General features: G+C 45.7%; 2 gene segments (V, D, J or C); both read left to right on the top strand.

Annotated features, from left to right (window-relative positions):
* The window catches only part of LOC132818608 (Ig kappa chain V-V region MOPC 149-like), a gene marked incomplete at its 3' end in the record, with an annotated part of 322,978 nt that overhangs the window by 175,904 nt on the left and 124,504 nt on the right, over positions 1-22,570 (top strand).
* Positions 1,909-12,759, top strand: LOC132818606 (immunoglobulin kappa constant-like). The segment is given in 3 exon segments: positions 1,909-1,982; positions 2,169-2,499; positions 11,958-12,759. Coding segments are annotated over 2 exon segments (408 nt in total).

Genomic DNA, 22,570 nt, shown 5'->3' with positions numbered 1-22,570 from the left:
AGGAGAGAGAGAGAGAGAGAAAGATGCAAAGTAGGTGTGAGACTAGGAGTAAAGAGAATCTAGTGAAAGAGACATTATGAGAAGAATATGACTGTACTCGAGAGGATGCAGAGATTTCCCAGGATGCTGCCTGGCCTGGAGGGTCTGAGCTGTGAGGAAGGATTGGAAAGGCTGTGTTTGTTTATCTTGGAGCAGTGAAGGTTGAAAGGGGACCTAATAAAGAGCTATAAGATTATGAGGGGCAGAGATATAGTGGACAAGAAGTCAATTTTTCCATGAGTAGAGGAATCAATACCCAGGGGCAGAGATTGAAGATATCACAGACGTACATAGATAGAAACAGGGAGCAGGAGTAATGTTCTGGTTAGGGTACGGGTTAGGTTACGGGTTAGGGTTTGGGTTTGGTTAGGGTTCGGGTTAGGTTTTGGGTTAGAGTTTGGGTTAGAGTTGGGGTAGGGGTTGGGGTTGGGGTTGGGGTTGGGGTTTGGGTTTGGGTTTGGGTTGCGGTATAGGTTAGGTTTAGGGTTGGGGTTAGGGTTAGCGTTTGGGTTTGGGTTCAGGTTAGGGTTTGGGTTCGGGTTTGGGTTTGTGTTAGGGTTCGGGTTTGAGTTAGGTTTTGGGTTAGAGTTTGGGTTATGGTTGGGGTTGGGGTTGGGGTTTGGGTTTGGGTTAGGGTTAGGGTTAGGGTTACGGTTTAGGTTAGGGTATGGATTAGGGTTCGGGTTCAGGTTCGGGTTAGGGTTGGGTTTTGGGTTAGGGTTAGGGTTAGGGTTAGTGTTCTGGTTAGGATTTGGGTTTGGGTTTGGGTTCGGGTTCGGGTTAGGGTTAGGGTTAGGGTTTGGGTTTGGGTTAGGGTTAGGGTTAGGGTTTGGGTTAGGGTATGGGTTAGGGTATGGGTAAGGTTTCAGGTTCAGGTTCGGGTTAGGGTTGGGTTTTGTGTTAGGGTTAGGGTTAGGGTTTGTGTTCGGGTTAGGATTAGGGTTTGGGTTTGGGTTAGGGTATGGGTTAGGGTTAGGGTTTGGAATTAGGGTTAGGGTTTGGGTTAGGGTTAGGGTTAGGGTTAGGGTTTGGGTTAGGGTACGGGTTAGGGTTCGGGTTCAGGTTCAGGTTAGGGTTGGGTTCTGGGTTATGGTTAGTGTTAGGGTTAGTGTTCGGGTTAGGATTAGGGTTTAGGTTTGGGTTTGGTCTTGTGAGGCTGCTCTGTCATTCAATATGATCCTGGCTGATCCTCTCCCTCAATGCCAAGGTGGGATTAGCGTTAATGACTTTTGCAAGTTGTTCAATGCTGTTCATGTCATTGAGCTTCTGATTGAGAGATAGAGAGACAGAAGACAGAGAGTGAGGGAGAGAGAGAGAGAGAGAGAGAGCGAGAGAACAAGTGCACATTGTGAGATTGAGTGAGAGAGGGCGAGGCATTTAGCTGCTGCCCCATGACTCAGTGTTCCAATGTTCTGGAACAACACCTGCTATAGAGATCAGTTAGAGAGTGACTGGAGGGAGAGAGACAAGGATGGAGTGAGGCAATGAGAGATTGTGGGGGCGAGTGAGGAAACAGGTAGAAAGATAAGTGATGGAGAGGAATGGATGATCAGACAGAGAGAGAGAGAGAGAGAGAGAAAGACAGACCAACCAATACAGAAGGAAAGGGAGATCAAAAGAAAAAGAGGGAGTAAGTCAATGAACAACAGGATTATATTCAAGAGAAAGGTGAAAAAGAGATAGAAGGGAAAAGGGTGGGAGGAACTAGGGAAGGATGAGAGAGAGAGAGAGTAAAAACAGGAAGTGTGGGGGGCTGACGTGGCTCTCTCTGCCTGATGCTATTTACATACTGAGGAACACCCAGTCAGACTCACACAGGCTGCAGCTTTATAAAGCAGAGCCCAGTGAAGGGAGAGTTTATCAGGAACCAGGCACAGGGACAGGAGCACACACCATGATTTCACACACCCAGCTGATCTGGCCCCTGGCATTCTGTGTCGCAGGTACAAATCTCTCTCCTTCCACCTTGAATCTTTAGCTGCTCTCCATTTCACTCCAATTCCACTGACTTGTGATTGAAGGGAAAATGCTGAAACCAGAGGAATGCTCAGTGTCTCCAACAATCTCTCATTTGACTGGCTCTTTCTGTGACAGTTCTGACTTCACTGTGTTCCTCTCTGACCCCTCAGGTATCAGTGGGGACATCATCATGACTCAGTCTCCCCCGGTGCTGTCAGTGGAACTGGGCCAGACCGCAACCATCACCTGTAAATCCAGTCAGAGTGCCAGTGGTGATGTTGAATGGTTCCAGCAGCGGGAAGGACAGAAACCCTCTCTCCTGATCTACAATGCTGCATCACTATTCACAGGAGTCTCAAACAGATTCACCGGGACAGAAGTGTCCAGCACACATTTCACCCTGACAATCAGCAACGTTCAGAATGAGGATGTCGCTGATTATTACTGTCAGCAAAGTGAGAGCTTCCCTTACGTTCGGTAAAGGAACCAAACTCCGACTGAGTAAGTAAACCCTTTCAATATCAAACTTGCTAAAACACAAATGCTGAATTGTTGAAGGTGTTAGTGGGAAGCTGCAGTGAATGAAATGGTTGATTGAGGAGCACTGTGTTTAACAGGGTGTCCAGCTGTATTTCTTTAGTTCCATTGCCCCCTTTAAGCAAGACAGAAGTCAGGAAGTTTACTCACTGTGTGGAGGAGCTCTGTCCATTTGCAGCCTGTGGTCCCATTCCTGCAGCATGGAGTGAAATCAGTGAGTAGCCTCCTGCCAGTCTCAGTGTGACGGACACGGGGCAGAGTTTGATGTGAGCTCTGGCTCCCTGTCCCAGTCTCTGATCTCACTGACCTCAGCAGCAGCAGCAGCAGCAGCAGCACAGTGAGACACCGAGCTCCCACCTCCACCAGCTTTAACTCTACTCAATCACACAATCACAAAACTGTTACAGTGCAAAAGGAGACCATTCTGCCCATCCCATCTGTACTGGCTCTCTGAATGAGCAATTGACTGAGTGTCATTCTCCTGCCTTCTCCCTGTCACCCTGCACATTGTTCCTTTTCAAATAACAGTCTCATTCCCTTCAGAATGTTTCAATTGAAGCTGCCTCCACCACACTCTCAGGCAGTGCATTCCACACCTTAACCACTTGCTTCATGAAAATGTTTTTCCTTCTCTCACTTCTGCTTCTTCTATCAATTACTTTCAATCTGTGGCTCTCGCTCTCAATCCTTTAATGAGAGGGAACATTTTCTCCCTGTTTACTCTGTCCAGACCCCTCCTGATGTTGAATTCCTCAAACAAATCTCCTCTCAGCCTTCTCTTCTCCAAGGAAGACAGTCTGAACTTCTCCAATATATTTTCATAACTGACGTTCCTCATCCCTGAGCCTTCCATGGGAATTTTCTGTCATGCCATCTGCAAAATATTCATATCCTTTGTGAAATATATACCTTTTCTATTCCCCATAGTCCCATTTGCCTGCATTTGGCTCATTTCCTATCCCTTTTCTCTTCCAATGTACCTGTTCAAATGTTTTTTAAATGTTTTAATCATACTCGCCTCTCCGACTTTCTCTGGCAGTTCATTCAATACCACTGTCTGCCAGAAAGAGGGATACCTCAGGTCCCTTTTGAATCTTTCCTCTTTCACTTTAAACCGCTGCCCGCTAGGTTTGTACTAACCTACCGTGAGGAAAAGACCTTAGCTAGTCACCTTATCTATGCCCATTATGATTTTATAAATCTCTAAAATGTCACCCTGAAGCTTCTGAGCTTCCAAAGAAAGTAGCCCTGCTTAACCAGTCTCTCCTTATAACTCAAACCCTCCAGTCTCGGTGACATCCTTGTCATCCTTTTTACACTCTTTCCAGTTGAATGCTATCCTTCCAATAGCAGGTGGATTGGAAACATGGCCAGACCAACATCTTGGGAAGCTGTAATGTCCCAACTCCCATACCCGATGAAGGCAAGTGTACCAAATGCTTTCTTCACCACCCTGTCTACACGTGACACCAGTTTCAATCCTCTATGTGCGTCCACCCCTTGGTCTCCCTGTTTGACAACACTCCCCATGGCCCCACAATTAACTGTGTTAGCCCTGGCCTGTACCAAAATGCAACACCTTGCTATTATCTCAATGCATAATGTAAATGTACTCTCAAATAGCCTTCTTCACTGACCATGAAACCGCCAATTTTGGTGTCATCTTCAAACTCACAAACTATACTTCCTATATTCTCATTCAATTTGTTTCTATAAATGACGAACAATGATGAACCCGGAAGCAATCCTTTCGCTTGTCACAGGCTTCCAGTCTGAACAGCAACCCTCTACCACCACACTCTGTCTCCAACCATCAAGCCAATTTTGTATTAATTAACTTGCTCTTCCTGGATCACATTTGATCTAACCTTACTAACCAGATGTCCATGCAGGAAATTATCAAAGGCCTTGCTAAAGTCCATGTAGACAATGTCTACCACTCTGCCCTCAGCTATCTTATTGGTCATGTCCTCAAAAAAATTTGTAAGACACATTTTCCCACTGACAAAGCCATGTGGACTATCCCTAATCAATCCTTGTCTTTCCAAATGCATTTAGATCCTGTCTATCAAATTCCCCTCCAACAATTTACCACGATCAGACTCACTGGTCTATAATTCCCTGTGTATTCCTTGCAGATCTCATTAAATAACAGCTCAACATTAGACACACCCCCGTCTTCCAGCACATCACCCGTGGCTGTTGATGATACAAACATCTCCACAAGGGGCATCACTGTCTCTTCCCAAGCTTCCCACAAAGTATTGGGATGGAGCTGATCAGGTCCTGGGAATTTATCTATCTTTATGAGTTTAAAGAGCAGATTACCGCACGTCTTCTTCTGTAATATGGGCTCTTCTCAAGACATCAACATTTATTTCCCAAATTTCCTTCACTTCCATGTCCTTCTCAACTGTAAATACTGAAGCAAAATATTATATTTGTAACTCATTCATACTCTGTTTTAAAATAAAATGTGAAAAATTCTAAGAGTGAAACATTGGGGGTGATCCATGGGATACGATCCATGATCATGACTTTATGCTGGATTGTCCGTTGTCCTTTTCCATTGTTCCCCTAAACTTTATGATACAATGATCACTCTTCCCTAAATGTCCTCTCACTGACACTTGATCTACTTGGATTTCCTCATTCCCAAGATCTAGTTGCTGTCTCAGTTGATATTCTGACAATTAAAATCCTGTAATGTTTGCACCTCTCTGTAAATTCCTTGCAGGTTTGCTCCCCTACATCCTTCCCACTAGTCAGTGACCTACAGACTGCACTGAACAACCTGATTGCAACTTTTTGTTCCTTATCTTGAACCAAATCGATTCTGTCCTTGACCCCTTTGAGACACCTTCTTTCTCCAGCTCTGCACCGATCTCCTTAATCAATCCCACACCTCTCACCCTTTCCCCCCTTTCCTATCTTTCCTGAACACTTTGTATCCAGGAATATTTAACACCCAGTCCTGTCTTCATTTGAACCTCATCTGTTAGAGCAACAACATCAGATTTCCACTTGGTAATCTGTGTCTGTAATTCCCCAGTCTTATTCCCCACACTCTGTGCAGTCCCATACATGCACAGCCAGCCAGATTTAGAATTTATTGCTGGCTCTCTCTCACTCTGACCCTGCCTAGGAAGTTACTACTCCTTACTCTGATGCGAACAATTTTTTCCAGGGTTCTGTGTTCCTTGGTGTTCCTTCCTGATATTACCCTCCTGGTTCCCACGGCCCTTCAATATTAATTTAAACCCTCTCCAACAGCACCAGCAAATCACCCCACGAGGAGCTCAATTCCTGCTATGTTCAGGAGCAACCCATCCAGTCTATAGAGGTTGCATCTCCCACCAGGTCATTCCCAAAGACCCAAGAATCTAAAGCCCTCCCTCCTGGACCACATTTCCAGCCCACATCCACCTGTCTTATCTTCCTGTTCCTATCCTCACTTGCATTGGTCATGGGAGTAATCCAAAGATTCCTATTTTTGAGTTCCTGTTGCGAATTGCCTCCCAAGCTCCCTAAATTCTGACTGCAGGAGCACATCCTTTTTCTCCCTCTGTCACTGGGACCGATGTGGACCATGACTGCTGCCTGTTCCCCCTCTCCCCTCAGGGTGCTCTGCAGCCACTCAGTGACATCCTTGACCCTGGCACCAGGGAGACAACACACCATCCTGGATTCCCATCTGCAGCTGCAGAAAATCTTATCGATTGCCCTCACTCTCGAATCTCCTCTCACTATCGCTCTTCCAGTTCCTTGTGCCCCCCTGTACAGCTTCCCCCCATCTTGGTGCATTGGCTGCATTCCCCAGATGAACCATCATTCTCATCGGGATTCTGAACTGAATTTTTGTTGGAGAGCGGGATGCACTCAGGGTATTCCTGTACTAGCTGCCTGGTCCTTTTGGACTGTCTGCTGCTTCCCCATTCCCTCTCTCCCTGCGTACTCTGAAGCTGCAGAGTGACCACATCTAGAAACGTGCTCTCCACGGAGCTCTCAGCCTCACGGACGCTCCACACTGACACCAGCTGCTGCTCAAGCTCCGAAGCCCAGAGCTCCAACTGCTGTCACTGACCACACTTCCTGCTCACATTGTATTCCAGGAGCAGCTCGGAAGCATTCTGAAGTTCCCACAAGGAACAAGATGCATACTGTCTCCACTCTTTGGTTATCTCTTGGCAAAGTTCTAATGACAAACAGCTCCAGCAGGGCTCACAATCCAGAGCTTTCAGTTTTCTGGGGTTTTGCAGAGTCTCTTCAAAAGATATCAGAATTAGGCCATTCGCCCCATCAAGTCTGCTGTGCTGTTTGGTCATGTGTTTCTCAAGACTATTCTCCTGCCTTCTTCCCATTATGCTTGTTCGCCTTTCCAATCAGGAATCTATCAATGTCTGTCCTAAATACACTCAATGACTTCATCTCCACTGCAATGAGTTCCACAGATTAACCACCCTCTGGCAGAAGAAATTCCTTCGCATCTCAGTCCTAATGAGTTATCCCTAAATTCTGTGGCTGTACCCTCTGGTCCTTGTTTCACTTACTGGTGGAAACATCTTCTCCACGTCCCTATCCAGGCCTCTCAGTGTTGTGTAAGTGTATATGTGATCCTCCCATGTCCTTCTGAACTCCATCAAGTACACATCCAGAGTTCTCAACCGCTCCTCATCAGACCAGGCTGTCACCCCCAGGGTCATTCTTATAAACCTCCTCTGGATCTCCTCTAATACAAGCACATCCCTCCTTAGATATGGGTCCCAAAACTGTTCACAATAATCCAAATGCAGCCTGGCCAGAGTCTCATACAGCCTCAGCAGGACACACCTGCTCTTGTATTCTAACTCAGTTGAAATGAATGCTAACATTGCATTTGTCTTCCTAATTGCCAACTGAACCTACATATTAACCTTAAGAGAAACCTGAAAGAGGCCTCCTGAGCCACTTTGCGTTTCAGGATTCCAAATTTCCCCATTTAGGAAACAGTTTGAGCCTCTATTCTTCCAACCAAGCTGCATAACCTCACACATTCCCATTTTCTATTCCATCTACCACTCCTTTGCCCACTCTCTGAGCCTTTCCAAGTCCTTCTGCAGCCTCCCTACTCCTCAACGCTCCCTGTCCCTCACTTCATCTTTGTGTTATCAGCAAATTTAAGAACAATGCCCTCAGTTCCTTTTCCCTGATCGTTAATATATAATTAATTGTTACATGAATAGCTGAGGTCCCAACACTGCCCCCTGCTGAACTGCAGGAGGCACCAGCTGCCATCCTGCAAAAGATCCATTTATTCTCACTCTCTACCCATGTCAGTAGAGGACCCCAAACCCCATGGGCTCTTATGTTATTTAGCAGCCTCCTGTGTGGCAACTTGTCAAAGGCCTTCTGGAAATCCAAATAGATCATGTCCATTGGCTCTCCTTTGTCTAACTTGCTCATTAACTCCTCTTATTACATAGTATTCCAGCTTCTCCCTCTCAAACTGCAGGGTGAATTCTATCATATCATTGTCACTACCCCCTCAGGGTTCACTCACCTTCAGCTCCCCAATCAGAGCTACCTCATTACACATTAACAAATCCAGAATTACCTGTTTCCTTGTGGCTCTACCATAAACTGCTCCAAAAAAAGCCTCTCGCAGACATTCTATGAATTCCTTTCCTTGAGATCCATTCCCAACCTGACTTTCCCAGTCCACCTGCATATTGCAGTCCCCATGACTATGTAATAATCCCTTTCTTACATGCCTTTTCTATCTCCTGATTTATTTTCTGACCCACATCCTGACGACTGCGCGGAGTCTGGTACATAACTCCCATCAGGGGCTTTGTTCCTTTGTGGTTTCTTAAGTTGACTCACACAGATTCTATGCATTCCCACTCAATATTTCCTCTTGCTATCGATAAATTTCAGTTCTTCCTGACAGGATAAACTTTCTCCTCCCACACCCCACCTCCACACCCCTCACACATCTACCTATCATTAGAAACATAGAAATATAGAAAATAGCTGCAGGAACAGGCTATTCAGCCCTTCGAGCCTGCACCACCGTTCAATATGATCATGGCTGATTATGTAATCTCAGTTTCCCATTCCCACCTTCCCCCTATACCCATAAATCCCTTCATCCTCAAGGACCACGTCCCTCTTGATATATATCTAACAAACTGGCCCCACCAGCTTTCTGTGGTAGAGAATTCCACAGGTTCACATCATCTGAATAACTTAACCCTTAATCGTAGACAGTGACCCCTGGTTCTGAACTTTCCTAATGTTGGGAACATTCTTCCAGCATCGACCCTGTCAAATCTCATCAGGATTTTATATGTTTCCGTGAGATTCCTCTCAGTCTTCTAAATCCCAGTGAGTACAAGCCCAGTCGATCCAGTCTTTCCTCATATGTCAGTCCTGCCATCCCGGGAATCAGTCTGGTGAACCTTCGCTGGATTCCCTCAATAGCAAGAATGTCCTTCCTCAGACTAGGAGACCAAAACTGCACACAATACTCAAGGTGAGGCCTCACCAAGGCCTTGTTTAATTCTACAAGACATCCTTACTCCAATACACTGTGAAGGCCAACATGCCATTAGCTTTCCTCACTGCCTGCTGCACCTGCATGCCCCCTTTCAATGACACCCAGCTCTCACTGCACCTCACCTTTTCCTAAACGTCCACCATTCATTCATAATCTGTTTACCACAAAAGTGGATCATCCCACATTTACCCACATTATGTTGCACTTGCCAAGTATATGTCCACTCAGCCAGCCTGTCCAAGTCACCCTGCAGCCTCTTAGCATCCTCCTCACAACATACATTGCCACCCAGCTTCATGTCATCTGCAAGTTTGTAGGGATTGCATTCAATTCCTTTGTCCATATCATTTATGTGTATTGTGAACAGCTGGGGTCCCAGCACTGAACCCTGTGGTACCCCACTCATCACTGCCTGCCACTCTGAAAAGGACTCATTTATTCCAACTCTCTGCTTTCTATCTGGCAATGAGTTCTCTCTCCATGATAATACATTACATCCAATACCATGGGGCTTAATGTAACTCACTAATCTCTTGTATGGGACCTTGTCAAAAGCCTTTTGAAAGCCCAGATACTCACTGTCCACTGAGTTCTGAAGTAGGGTCACTCAATTCGAAACACTAACTTCGATTGCTCTCCACAGATGCTGCCAGACCTGCTGAACTTTTTCATCATTTTTGTTGTTATCCACTGATTCAGCCTTGTCTACTCTCTACTGATCACATCCTCAAAAACTTCCAGGAGATGTGTCAGCCCTAATTTCCCTTTTGTAAATCCATGCTTATTTGGACCGATCCTGTCATTGCTTTCCAAATGCTCGGTTATTGTATCTTTAATAACTGACTCCAGCGTTTTCCTCATGTGTAATTCCTCATTTTCACTCTCGTTCCTTTTATTAAAAAGTGGGGTTATATTGGATACTGTCTAGTCCATTGGAACTCTGTCAGTGTCGACAGAATGCTGGAAAATGATCACCAATGTGTCCACTATTTCTAGACCCACTTTCTTAAGGACTCTGGGATGCAGAACATCAGGCCCTAGCATCAGCTTCTCCAAGACCATTTCCTGACTAACAAGGATTACCTTCAGTTCCTCCTTCACACTTGACCCTCTATCCCCTTGCATTTCCTTTCAATAGGATGTGTATCCTTGGATATTTAGTTCCCAGCCCTGATCTCCTTGCAGCCACATCCCTGCGCTACAGGCTCATTTACCTTGTTTCATATACTCGATGCATCGAAGTACAACACCTGCAGTGGTGCATTGACTGTCTCCTTCTCATAGTTATCTCCTTTAGAATTCATAGAATCCCTACATTGTGGAGGCAGGCCATTCAGCCCAGACTGACCCTCCTAAAAGCATCCCACCCACCCTATAATTCCCATGGATAATCCTCCTAACCTACACATCTTTGTGACAATGGGAGGAAACCCACATAGACACAGGGAGAATGTGTAAACCCCACACAGACAGTCAGTCGGAATTGAGTCTGTGTCTCCGGAGCTGTGAGACAGCAGTGCTAACCACTGATCCACCATTCCACCCTGCGGGGCCTCAAGTTCAATTCCTCATCCTTTCTATACTCTCTATCCTAGTACTTGATCCGAATGATTTAATAAAGTGTCCTGAGGCCCTACCTTCTTGAATTAGTTTAAATTCCTTGAAGCTTGATTTACCTTGGTTTGTGTGGTACCACTTTGTCGACCATATTCCGAATGGGTCATGCATTAAGAGACAAAGCCTTTAAGCTTGTTCTATAGTGACCTTCCCTGCACTTTTAAGTTTCCTCAGTACAATATGACATTCACAACGCTCTGTCCCTTTCCTTTTATTTCCTGGTAACAATGAATCCCATCACTAACCAACAATTCTCCCTTCTCCTTTAACTTTCATTTTTCTCATTTTCCATCCAACTGTTCCAGTTACTTTCTCTTTGAATTGTATTCAGGCTGATATTTATTCCTGAACAAACGTCACTCAAAATGTTCCTTGGTTCATTGTTGCTTGTGGGATCTTGCTGTGTACAATCTGGCTTGCACATTTCCTATATTACAACAGTGACCACATTTCAAACAAGTCCCACACTGTCTGCAAATGTCTTGGGGACAGCATGGATCTTTCTTTTCTTTGGATGAACTGGGAGTCTTTCAGATGTGAAAGATGCCATTCCAATGTTGCACAGTCCTCCTCCTGAACTACAGTTCCTGCTTTGTCCCTCTCTTTTGTGAAAACAGACCGAATGTTTTCATGAGGAACCATTGCTCCATCTCCCACCCCCGCACACAAGTTCCTTTCCTGCTCTCGAATGGGCCTCACATTCCTTCATTCTCTTGTTCTTTCTGTGATTATAAAACATCACTGGGATTTCACTGACTTCATCTGGACACAATTCATCCTGTCAGCTCTTTGCTTTCCTCAGGTCCTAGTAAATTTCATCCCTGCATTTTGTCTTTCAGCTTACTTTTACCCAATCCCTGACCTGTTTAGTAAAATGGTTTGTTCCCAAATAAAAACTTTTACACTTGTTCCGTGGTTCTCCATTTCCATCCCTACTCTCAATCTCACTGAGTTCTGATCACTGTCACTGAAATGCTCCCCCATTGATAGCCCTTTCAGCTGCTCACATACATTCCAAAAATGATGGTCCAAAACTGTCCCTTCTCTTTCACTATCACTTTCTCAGCGGCGATTAGGGATGGATAATAAATGCTGGCCCTTCCAGTGACACTCACATAACAAGAAGCAATTTTAAAAGTCCCTGTCCTTTTATGGGGCTTGTTAGGTATTGGATACAAATGTTCAAATGGATTGTTTTGCCAGTGAACCTACAGAGTTGAAATCCCTTTGAATTACAGGGATTAAAATAGTTTCTCTTGTCTTTCAGGCCGTGACAACTCTCAGCCCAAGCTGACCCTGCTACCTCCCTCCCCGGAGCAGGTCAATGCCAAGGGCACTGCCACCCTGGTGTGCCTTGCCAATCACTTCTATCCCGATGAGCTGGAGGTGCAGTGGAAGAAGGACGGTGCAATCATTTCGGATGGGGTTCAGACCAGCAACTACCTGCGAGCTTCGGACAGCACCTACAGTGTCAGCAGCCTGCTGACCCTCTCTGGGTCTGACTGGGAGTCTGACGCTCGCTTCTCCTGTGCCCTCACCCACGTGACCCTCCCCTCTCCCCTCAGCAAGAGCATCAAGAGATCAGAATGTGTGTAGAGTGTTTGAGACAGTCCACAGAGGAGATACAACTTTAAACAGAACAGGGCTGAGCTGGCAGGACAAAGGTCATTGTCAGCACTGAATTTCAATTCTCTTCCTTCTCAGGACTGGCTCAGAGACACGTCTGACGTTCACGAGTTAAGGCACGTCTTTGGAATTATCAAAAACAAGCTTTACTCTGTATCAAACCCCATGCTGACCCTGTTCTAGGAGTGTTTGATTGGACAGTGAAGACTAGTGATGCCAAGTAAAACCTCTCAAAGATGCTGAAAACTGTCAGCTGTACAAAATAATGTGAACCTCAGAAGTCTCTGCTTCAGTAAACCAGATCTCCTTCCTGCTCAGTCGCTAGTTCCAATTTAATGTTTTGTCACTGTTTAAAGGGACAGGATTCTTATGTTATTGAGAAAAATTCCACAAGTGTTTTCCTCAAGCTCCATTGTGGCTGTGAATTTGAGCAGCTTCCTCTGTCTGGGCTGTTAATTGCTGACTGTTTTCTGTCAATGTCAATCTGGAAAAGGGAATAAAGATGAAGAAGATTCAGTCTCTGTCTCTGTGTGTGCTTTGGAAATGGCCAGAGCTGAAACCTCAGGGAAAGGTGTGTGAAGTGTTAACCTCCAACTTCAAGGCCTGGAACAAGAGGGGGAGAATCGAGGGAGTAATGGGGTCCCTGGAGCAGGAGGGCAATTCTACAACTGTGTCCAGAAGGGGTTCTTTCAGAAGGAATGCAGGGCCCCAAGGAATTTTTAGATTTTTTTTTAGATTAGATTACTTACAGTGTGGAAACAGGCCCTTCGGCCCAACAAGTCCACACCGACCCGCCGAAGCGCAACCCACCCATACCCCTACATTTACCCTTAACTAACACTACGGGCAACTTAGCATGGCCAATTCACCTGACCTGCACATCTTTGGACTGTGGGAGGAAACCGGAGCACCCGGAGGAAACCCACGCAGACACAAGGAGAACGTGCAAACTCCACACAGTCAGTCGCCTGAGTCGGGAACTGAACCCGGGTCTCAGGCGCTGTGAGGCAGCAGTGCTAACCACTGTGCCACCGTGCCACCCACTGCCACCGTGCCACCCACGGAATTCTTTCCCAATAAATGGAGAAAAGAAGGAAGGCAGGAAGGGACACTGGGGAACACAATAATCTGATGGAAATTCCCTCACCCATCCCTTAGGCTCAACAAGATCCTAGGCCAAGAAATTCAACTCAATTGTTTGTGAGCCAGTGCCATTGGGAACCCTGTATTTATGAATATGACCAGCAGGCTCTTGTTACTCAGAATAACAATTCTACAGGGTTTGAGAAATACATATTCCATAAATTAGACCTGGGTTTTCTTTCCTCTTCAAATGGGATGGAATTGCCCCGTGTGTCCATGGGGTCAGATTGAGAATGTTCAATCCGGGGGCATCTGGGAGTCACGGCTGGGGAGGACCATCAATGATAAACCTTCTGCTGTCATATTCTGTAGCCCCTGGGCCATCTCAGTGAGGATCACCCAGGGCTCAGGGTGGATTCCAGAGCAGCTCATTGTCCTGACTGTTGTGTTCCTCAGTCCACACGTGGCTCCAGCAATCTCACTCCATGGTTTTAGTATCAGTGGGAACCATGGGGCTGAAATCTTATCCAAACAGAATCTCACACAGCGGGGAGGCTGCTGGGGGCTCAGAAACCCCTTGGATTCAGTCCCAGATTCCACTGTGGCTCTTTCATCAAACACAGCATTAGCACACTGACACCACATTCAGAGGGCAATCCTGAGATGGGGCAAGTTTGGTTCTTGATTCCAATGTGAGGAAATGGGGGCTGGGTGTGAAATGTCTAGTCTGAAACTGGTGGGGGTACTTTATAATGAAGAATAGAAACTGATGTCAGAATAAAGTCAGGTGTTGATGGGAGTGAGGAATATCTCAGTGATCTGTCTCCAGAATCCACAGACTACACACATCCTTCTGTCAGACAGAGAATCTGCTCCTTGACATCCTATATTTCTCTATCCTTCCCAGAAAAGGTGAAATATTCTCAGCCTCTCTGGTACAGGACATTTTAAAAAGGGCTGTGGGAAGGGAACTTGACTCTCAATGACAAAGCCAATGGATGGATGTGGAGCTGGCTCTGTGAAATGTTAGGGCACAGAGGATGACACCAGAAGCAATTCAATGTTGTCACTCTCTCCTTTGTAATTGCCAAACTGGTAATAATTGGTTTTCCCTCACAACTTGCTCTCTTGTATTCGATCCACTTGCCTTTCTTGCTTTGCTTCTTTTGACTTCATTCTGTGCGTAGTTCCATCAAAGCCCAATCTCCTCACACTCATCCTGAGCCCTGAAGAGATTAGAGACAAAAAAACTGCAAATGCTGGAATCCAAGGTTGACAAGCAGGAGGCTGGGAGAACACAGCAAGTCAGGCAGCATCAGGAGGTGGAGATGTCGATGTTTTGGGTGTAACTCTTCTTCAGGAAGTGGGATGGGTGGGTTTGGGGGAGCTGCAGTTAAAGGGAGTGGCGGGGCAGGGTGGTTAGATGGGGATAGGTGGAGACAGGTAGAGGATAGGACCTGGTTGGTCGAGGGGAGGGATGATTCTGGATTCATCTCTCCCATCGACCAATCAGGTCATACTCTCTATTTTTCTCAAACTATCCCCACCTCACCATCTTGCTCCAACCCACCCCTTTATCTGCAACTCCCCTCACACCTATCCCACCTTCCTGAAGAAGAGTTACACCTGAAATGTCAGCCCCTGAAGAGATTAGACGAGGTTATTTCACTGAATCAAATCATCGAGCCCATCAATCCTGAGAACAGATTCCAGCATTGAAGTCATATTTCCTGTTTGCAAATGTAAAGTCTCTCTCAGGCTGAAAGAAGGAAGCTTTTGATTGAGAAATGGGTGAGCTTAACCCATATCCTGAACAACAGGACAACAGAATGGAGTGATATAAATCAGAAATAGTATAAATACAGGGCAGCCTATATACAGCAGCTCGCACTGAGTGCAGCCAGCACAGAGGGGAATGCTGGGAAGTTTGGTCAGTGTGGTAGTTTGTTGAACTCAGAGAAGGAGCCTACCTTTGCTTTTCCAACCTGATTTGGAACCGTCACTTCAGCTGATGGGAGCCTGCACACGCACTTGGTTTGAATGAAACAAAATGATAAACAAGAAAATAGGAATCTGAGATTTGTTTAGTTTGAGGGACTGTCTAAATAGACTGCTTCAGGACATGTCCATTAGGGAAGTTTAATAAATGGAAAGTACTGAAACTTCAAAACAGACTGAAGACAATTACTGCTCTAATGAAGGAATGGATATTTTTCATTTGTAAGTGAGATCAACATTTCTTTATTGCATTGAAATGATTCAGGGTAAATACATCTGCAGTGAATGTATAAAACTACAGGAGCTCCCACTCAGGGAGTTTGGAATGAAGGCTGAATTGAAAAAGCAGTGATACATCAGGGAGTGCCGGAGAGACCTGGAGGATTAGTTCCAGAAGGAAGTTATAGGCCTCAAGACTAAACAGTTCAATTCCTCGTGTAGTCAGGGGCAGGAGGGTATGACACATGAGGGAAGCAGATAGGGGGTTGGAGAATACAGTGGGACAGGAAAACCCCTCACTCTTCTAAACCCCACTGAGAACAAGGCCAGCCTTTCCAATCCTTCCTCATCACACAGCCCACTCATACCAGGGATCAATCTGGTAAAACTCCTCTGAACCACCTCCAATGCATTTATATTCTAGCCTCAATAAGCAGACCAAAACTACACACAATACAGTATTTGAGATGTGATCACACCAATGTCCAGGAATAACTGAAACATCACAGTCTCACTTTCTGGTCCCAAATCACACCTCCTCTTACCTTTACCAGCCTTTTTACTGTCCATCTCTACTTGTCCTGTGCTGTAGGTAGACCCACAATGTCCTGAGGAAGGGAATTCCAGAATTCTGACCCAGTGATGATATTTCCAAGTTAAACTGGTGAATAGCTTAGAGGGAACTTGCTGGGGTGATGTTCCCATTGTATCTTCTGCTCCTGTCCATCTTGATTCAAGTAATCATGGGTTTAGAAGGTGTTGCCTCAGGACTTTTGATGAATTTATTGCCGTGCATCTTGTAAATAGAACACACAGATGTTACTGAGTGTTGGTGTGGAGGGAATGGATGTGTGTGGAAATGGTGCCAATCAAGCGGGCTAAAATTTGATCAACAAAATTTAAATAAAATAAATAAAACAACTTAAAATGGAATAAAATAAAATGGTGCTGCTTTTTTGATAAAACATCACTGAACCTCAAAAAGGTAATTCCTCCTCTCCCCACAGAGGCTGCACCTGTTCCGTTTTTCCAACATCGCGCTTCTATTTGAGATTTGCAGTATTTTGTTTTTGTATTTGTGTTGATGCCATTGGTGATAAGAGAAGTATTGGTCAGCACACTGGGGGGGGGGGGGGAATTTTGTCTGAGATGATCAGAAAACCCTTACATTCACATTGACCTGAGAGGGCAGTGGTTTAACCGATCATCTTTGCCTTTGCCAGCCTCAGGATAGTGCTCCAGTCTCTGGAGTGGGGCATGAAAACCTGCAGGTTCAGGTGACCGTGTTACTGAGGCTGTTTATTCTTTCCTGGGATGTGGGTGTCACTGACAAGACCAGCATTTGTTCTCCATCCCTAACTGCCCTGAAACTGAGTGGCTTGCTCGGCCTTTCAAATGGCAGGTAAGGGTCAGCCACATTGCTGGAGTCCTGGCAGAGTCAGACATCTACAACAGGTCTACAAGAACAAGGCCCTTTGGCCCAATGAGCCAAAGCCCCAGTCAAAACCACCACCTCACCATTCTAATTCCATGTTCCAGCATTCGGCCTGTAGCCCTGTATACCTTGGCATCACAGTTTCACATCGAAATACGTCAATGTTATGGGAGAGTTTCTGCCCCAACCACCCTTACAGGGAGTGAGCCCCAGACTGTCACCACCCTCCGGGTCAAAATGTGTTTCCTTATCTTCCCTCTTAACATTTGGCCATTTATCTTTAATCTGTGCCTCTCCGGTCATTGATTATAATATAACCCCATGTCACCAAGTCTCCCTTATTGACACATGAACTGTAATGCCTCAGAGAGAGTCGGGCACCGGAGGCTTAGGGTTTCTGACACTCAGCCTGTTTATGTCAGTGAGGATTCTCCCTGTTATATCCTGGTAACGATTTGAGTTTTCCGTGTGAAACCCAGTTGGAAATTTTAATAGCACTGAATTTTCCACACACTCCCACCTCTCTTGATGCTCACCCTTCTCTGGTTAATTCTTCCCATTTCCTTCCCCTCTCTGAGTTAATTCCATTTCAGTAAAATCTGTGATAATTCCATGGAGGATGTGCACGAGAAACTGCCACAGAGAATCTCCCAGCCCTTCAAGATTTGCAACAAGCCTGGACTGTGCCCTTGTGTACCTTGCCTGAAGGACTCCATGTGATCTGTCAGCCTCCATCCCAGCCTGATAACCATCTCGGACATTGGAAGGATATGCCCAAGGAGCAGGTTAACATGGTGCAAAAAGCCTTTCAGCTGAAGCTTCAGTGTTTACGCTCAGTGTGCATTATCACTTGCTAATTGCTCTCCTTTTACATGATAATGAGGAAAGAACTCTTGTTGGTGCAGTTTTTTTTTAATCATCTCAGAATATTCAAAGCTGTGAGCATAGAGCAGTCACATTCACGGACAAGATGGTGACGTCCCACAGACAGTAAACGAATGACAAAACAAATCTGTTTTGTTGGCACTAGTTGAATATTGAGCAGGACTCCCGAGTGAATCTCTTCAGAATCGGATCTTGTCGAGCCCCCTGAGGTGGGGGTGGGGGTGGTCGGGGTGTGGTGGTGGTGGAGCCTCAAATGATGGTGCCAGAGACTGTGCAACTTTCAGTAGTGCACCACAGTCTCGGCCTGGATTCTGTTCTCTCATTTCTGAGGTGGCTTTCAATCCGATGACCATTTTGACGATGAGGCAGGAACATTGTCCATGGAGCCACGGTCAGTAACAATGTAAACTGTGTGGCTCTGAAAGCCTGAGTTTGCATCTCAGCTTGGAAGGATATCAGCTCATTCATCAAATCTGTTTCTGCCCCTCTGCAGGCTGACCAGGCTGCCGGTGCCTTTCCAACACTCCCACGTTTCCTCTTGTGCCACAGCTCATTCTCCTGAGGGATAGTTGTGCTCGGAGTCGAAAAGTGTGGTGCTGAAAAAGCACAGCAGGTCAGGCAGTTGTGCTCAGGCCGAGGACATGGCCTTGTCCCTCTGTCAGATCCTCTTCGAGAAACTCATGGCTCACTACCGCCCTCTGCAGGACAGTGAGGAAGGGCAACAAGGAAGGATAGAGATGGAGACGTGGAGCTTCAAATACTGATCTTTGCACTTTGGGGGCATGCTTTGATGGCTGTTTGTTAGATCTCTGCGTATGATTTTTTTTGCTGATCCCACTGCTAATCCGAAGGACACTCCACCTTGCAGTCTGACAAACCAGATTCACCACCTTGCAGTCTGACAAACCAGGTTCACCCATTTCAAGGCTCTGTTTCTGGGCAAGGCTCCAGTCTTTCAAAGAGATGAATTCAAGCTTCACCAGTTTGATCATTTGAATTATATGCCATTTATTTTGATTTCTCCTGGTATGGGGTGGGCGTTGACGTGTCGGTTATTTGTTGCCCTTCCCAAATTGTCCTGGAGATGGCGATGGTGAACCATGTAATATCTGGGAAGCAACTGACAGGTCATTCCCACTGGAATCCACTGGAATGACTGCGGGTTTGTTCACGGGCTAATGGAAGGAGTCATTACCCATACTCCTCAGCTGCATTGCAAGTACTCTATAGTTACTGGAAGGCAGCTGGATCACTGTGCCCGCACAATACAAAGTCAGAAGGCACACAACAACAGGCTCTAGCTTAACAGGTTCATTTGAAATCACAAGTTTTCGAAGCACTGCTCCTTCGTCAGGTGTTCCCCAGTCCACCATCGGTACCCCCACATTACTGAACATTACAAATAACTGGGGCTCTGCGAGGATCCAACTGGCTCAATCTTAGAGAGTACAGCTCTCGAATCAGGATGCCACAATGAAAATGCCCTGCATGCTATGATATATCAAAAAGAAATACATTGATGTGACTTTAGATTGTCTTCAGATTGTGCTTTTTTTTCATTCTGTGATACACGTAGATTCCTGAATAATGGCTCATGCCCGAAACATCGATTCTCCTGCTCCTTGGATGCTGCCTGACCTGCTGCACTTTTCCAGCAACACATTTTCAGCTCTGATCTCCAGCATCTGCAGTCTTCACTTTCTCCCCCTACACGTAGACTATGTCAGTATTGGGTATCACAAAGTATGTTTCCTCCATTAAACACTTTCCAACACACCCTCTCCATCTTGCTTTACTCCTTATTGACTCTTCTACAATTGCCCCTGTTCCCTCACTCCGTCCCAGTCCCTGAGGGATTGATGGCCGGAGTTCATGCCCCCGCACTGTGTGAAGGTTGGTGTGAAGTGAGGCCAGTGTGTTGGAGCTTGGGCTCCTGCCTCAGGCCCAGGTGTAGGGGCCTGTTCAACAATCTGCACATTGTCCTTTTCCTCTTTCTGAATGAACTGGATCAAGTTGCAGTAACGAGCTGGCGACAAGGTGTCTTGTCAAAAATGTTCCCAGCATTGGACACAGAACTAGATTAGTCACAGGAGTCAAAGGGTAGCAATGGAAGAACGGTTTTCAGAATGGTGGGCTGTGACTAGTGATATTCCACGGGGATCAGCGGTGGGAACTCTCCTGTTCATGATCTCCATAAATGATTTGGAGCAAAGCGTAGCTGGTCTAATTAGTAAGTTTATGGTTGATACAAATATTGGTAGAGTTGCAGATAATGAGAAGGATTGTCAGAGGATACAGCAGGATATTAGATCAGTTGGATGCATGAACAGAAAAATGGCAAATGTAGTTTAATCCAGACAAATGTGAGATGATGCATTTTGAAAGGTGATGTACAGGTGGGAATTATACAGTGAATGGCAGAATCCTTTGGAGTATTGATATGCAGAGGGATCTGGGTGTATATGTTCACAGATCACTGAAGGTGGCAGCACAGGGAGGTAAGGCAGTAAAAAAGGCTGATGACCTGCTTGCCTTCATTGGAAGGGGCATTGAGTATAAGGATAGACAAGTTATGCTGCAGCTTTATTGAACATTAGTTTGGCCACACTTGGAATATTGCATACAGTTCTGGTCACCACACTACCAGAAGGATGTGGATGTTTTGAAGACGATGCAGAAAATGTTTATCAGGATATTGTCTGGTATGGCGGATAGTAGTCCTGAAGAAAGGTTGGATAGACTGGGTTTGCTTTCACTGGAATGCGGAAAAATGAGGCGTGTCCTCTGCTGTTTGTAATTTTTATTCATGATTTGGAAGAGGGAGTTGAAGGGTGGGTCAGTAAATTTGCAGATGATACGAAGAATGGTGGAGTTGTGGATAGTGAGGAGGGATGTTGTCAGCTGCAAAGGGACTTAGATATGATGCAGAGCTGAGGAGTGGCAGATGGAATTCAACCCTGTCAAGGGTGAGGTTGTCCATTTGGGAAGGACAAATAAGAATGCTGAATACAGGGTTAACAATAGGGTTCTTAGTAAGGTAGAGGAGCAGAGGGATCTTGGGGTCTATGTTCATAGCTCTTTGAAGGTTGCCACTCAGGTGGATGGAGCTTGTAAGAAGGCTTATGTTGTATTCGCATTCATTAGCAGAGGGATTGAATTCAAGAGTCGTGAGGTGATGTTGCAGCTGTACAGGACCTTGGTAAGGCACATTTGGAGTACTGTGTGCAGTTCTGGTCACCTCACTTGAGGAAAGATGTGGAAGCTTTGGAGAGGGTGCAAAGGAGATTTACCCGGATGTTGCCTGGAATGGAGAAAAGGTCGTACGAGGAAAGGTTGAGAATGCTAGGCCTTTTCTCATTGGAACGGTGAAGGATGGGGGATGACTTGATAGAGGTTTATAAGATGATTGGGGAATAGATAGAGTAGACAGTCAGAGACTTTTTCCCTGGGTACAACAGAGTGTTACAAGAGGAAATAAATTTAAGGTGAAGGGTGGAAAGTATAGGGGGATGTCAGGGGTCGGTTATTTACCCAGAGAGTGGTGAGGGCATGGAATGCGCAGCCTGTGGGAGTGGCAGAGTCAGAATCATTGGTGACCATTAAGCGACAATTGGATGGGTACATGGATAGGTGCTTAAGCTAGGACAAATGTTCGGCACAACATGGTGGGCCGAAGGGCCTGTTCTGTGCTGTATTGTTCTATGTTCCATGTCCTGATCGAAGTTTATAAAGTTGTGAATGGGATATGTAGAGTGGAGAATATGAGGCTTTTTTTTCCCCCAGGGTGGAGGGGTCAATTATTGGGGAACAGAGGTTCAAGGGGCGGGGGAATTTAATACAGCACAGGAACAGGCCCTTCGGCCCTCCAACCCTGTGCTGATACATTTTGCCCTTCCATACTGAAACTGTCTTCACCTACAGGATTCATATTCCTCTATTCCCTACCTATTCATGCATTAGAGCAGGTATTTCTTGAATACTTCTATTGTGTCTGCTTCCACCCCTTCCTCTGACAGTGTGTTCCAGGCACTCAACTCCCTTTGTGTGAAATATTTGCCTCGAGCATTTCTTTTATCTATTGCCTCACACATCTATTGTTCCTTGTTCTTTGGTCCCTGCTGTTGAATTGGATTCTCGGGAGCCAGCTCCGTATGAAGAGCCTGTTCTCATTCTTTTGTTGGAGTTCATGGGGCAGCTGCTGCTTCCTTGCTACGTCACTGATCAAACCAACAATGGGGAAAGCCTCTTGATATTTTAAATACACTGTCTGCAGGAAAATGTTTGGCTGAGGTTTTAATATTGTTTAATAAGATAATGACATCAACACACCAGTGTTGTTTACGGCTGAGAACATTTAACATCATGGTCCAAGTTTTAAATGGACCCTCACTCGTGATAATACAGTTTTCAATGTTTCTCTGCCCTTACGTGTTGTGAAGAGGTTTGCAAACATGTTTTGATGAGGACAGTGCATCTTCAACACCGTATGACGGAGTGGGTGGCTGTTTGAATTCTTGTTTGTGATAATAGAGTTTTAAATGTGTCAATGTTACTTTCCCCACTCTCTGGGGGAGTGTCGCTGTCACTATCCCTACCCCACCCTTCACTCTCGGGGTGATACCATTTTTAGCAAC

The sequence above is a fragment of the Hemiscyllium ocellatum genome, chromosome 9 (assembly GCF_020745735.1).
Source record: "Hemiscyllium ocellatum isolate sHemOce1 chromosome 9, sHemOce1.pat.X.cur, whole genome shotgun sequence".
NCBI lineage: Eukaryota > Metazoa > Chordata > Chondrichthyes > Orectolobiformes > Hemiscylliidae > Hemiscyllium > Hemiscyllium ocellatum.
Note: the sequence above shows the minus strand (reverse complement) of the source record. Positions and strands in the feature narration are given on the sequence as shown.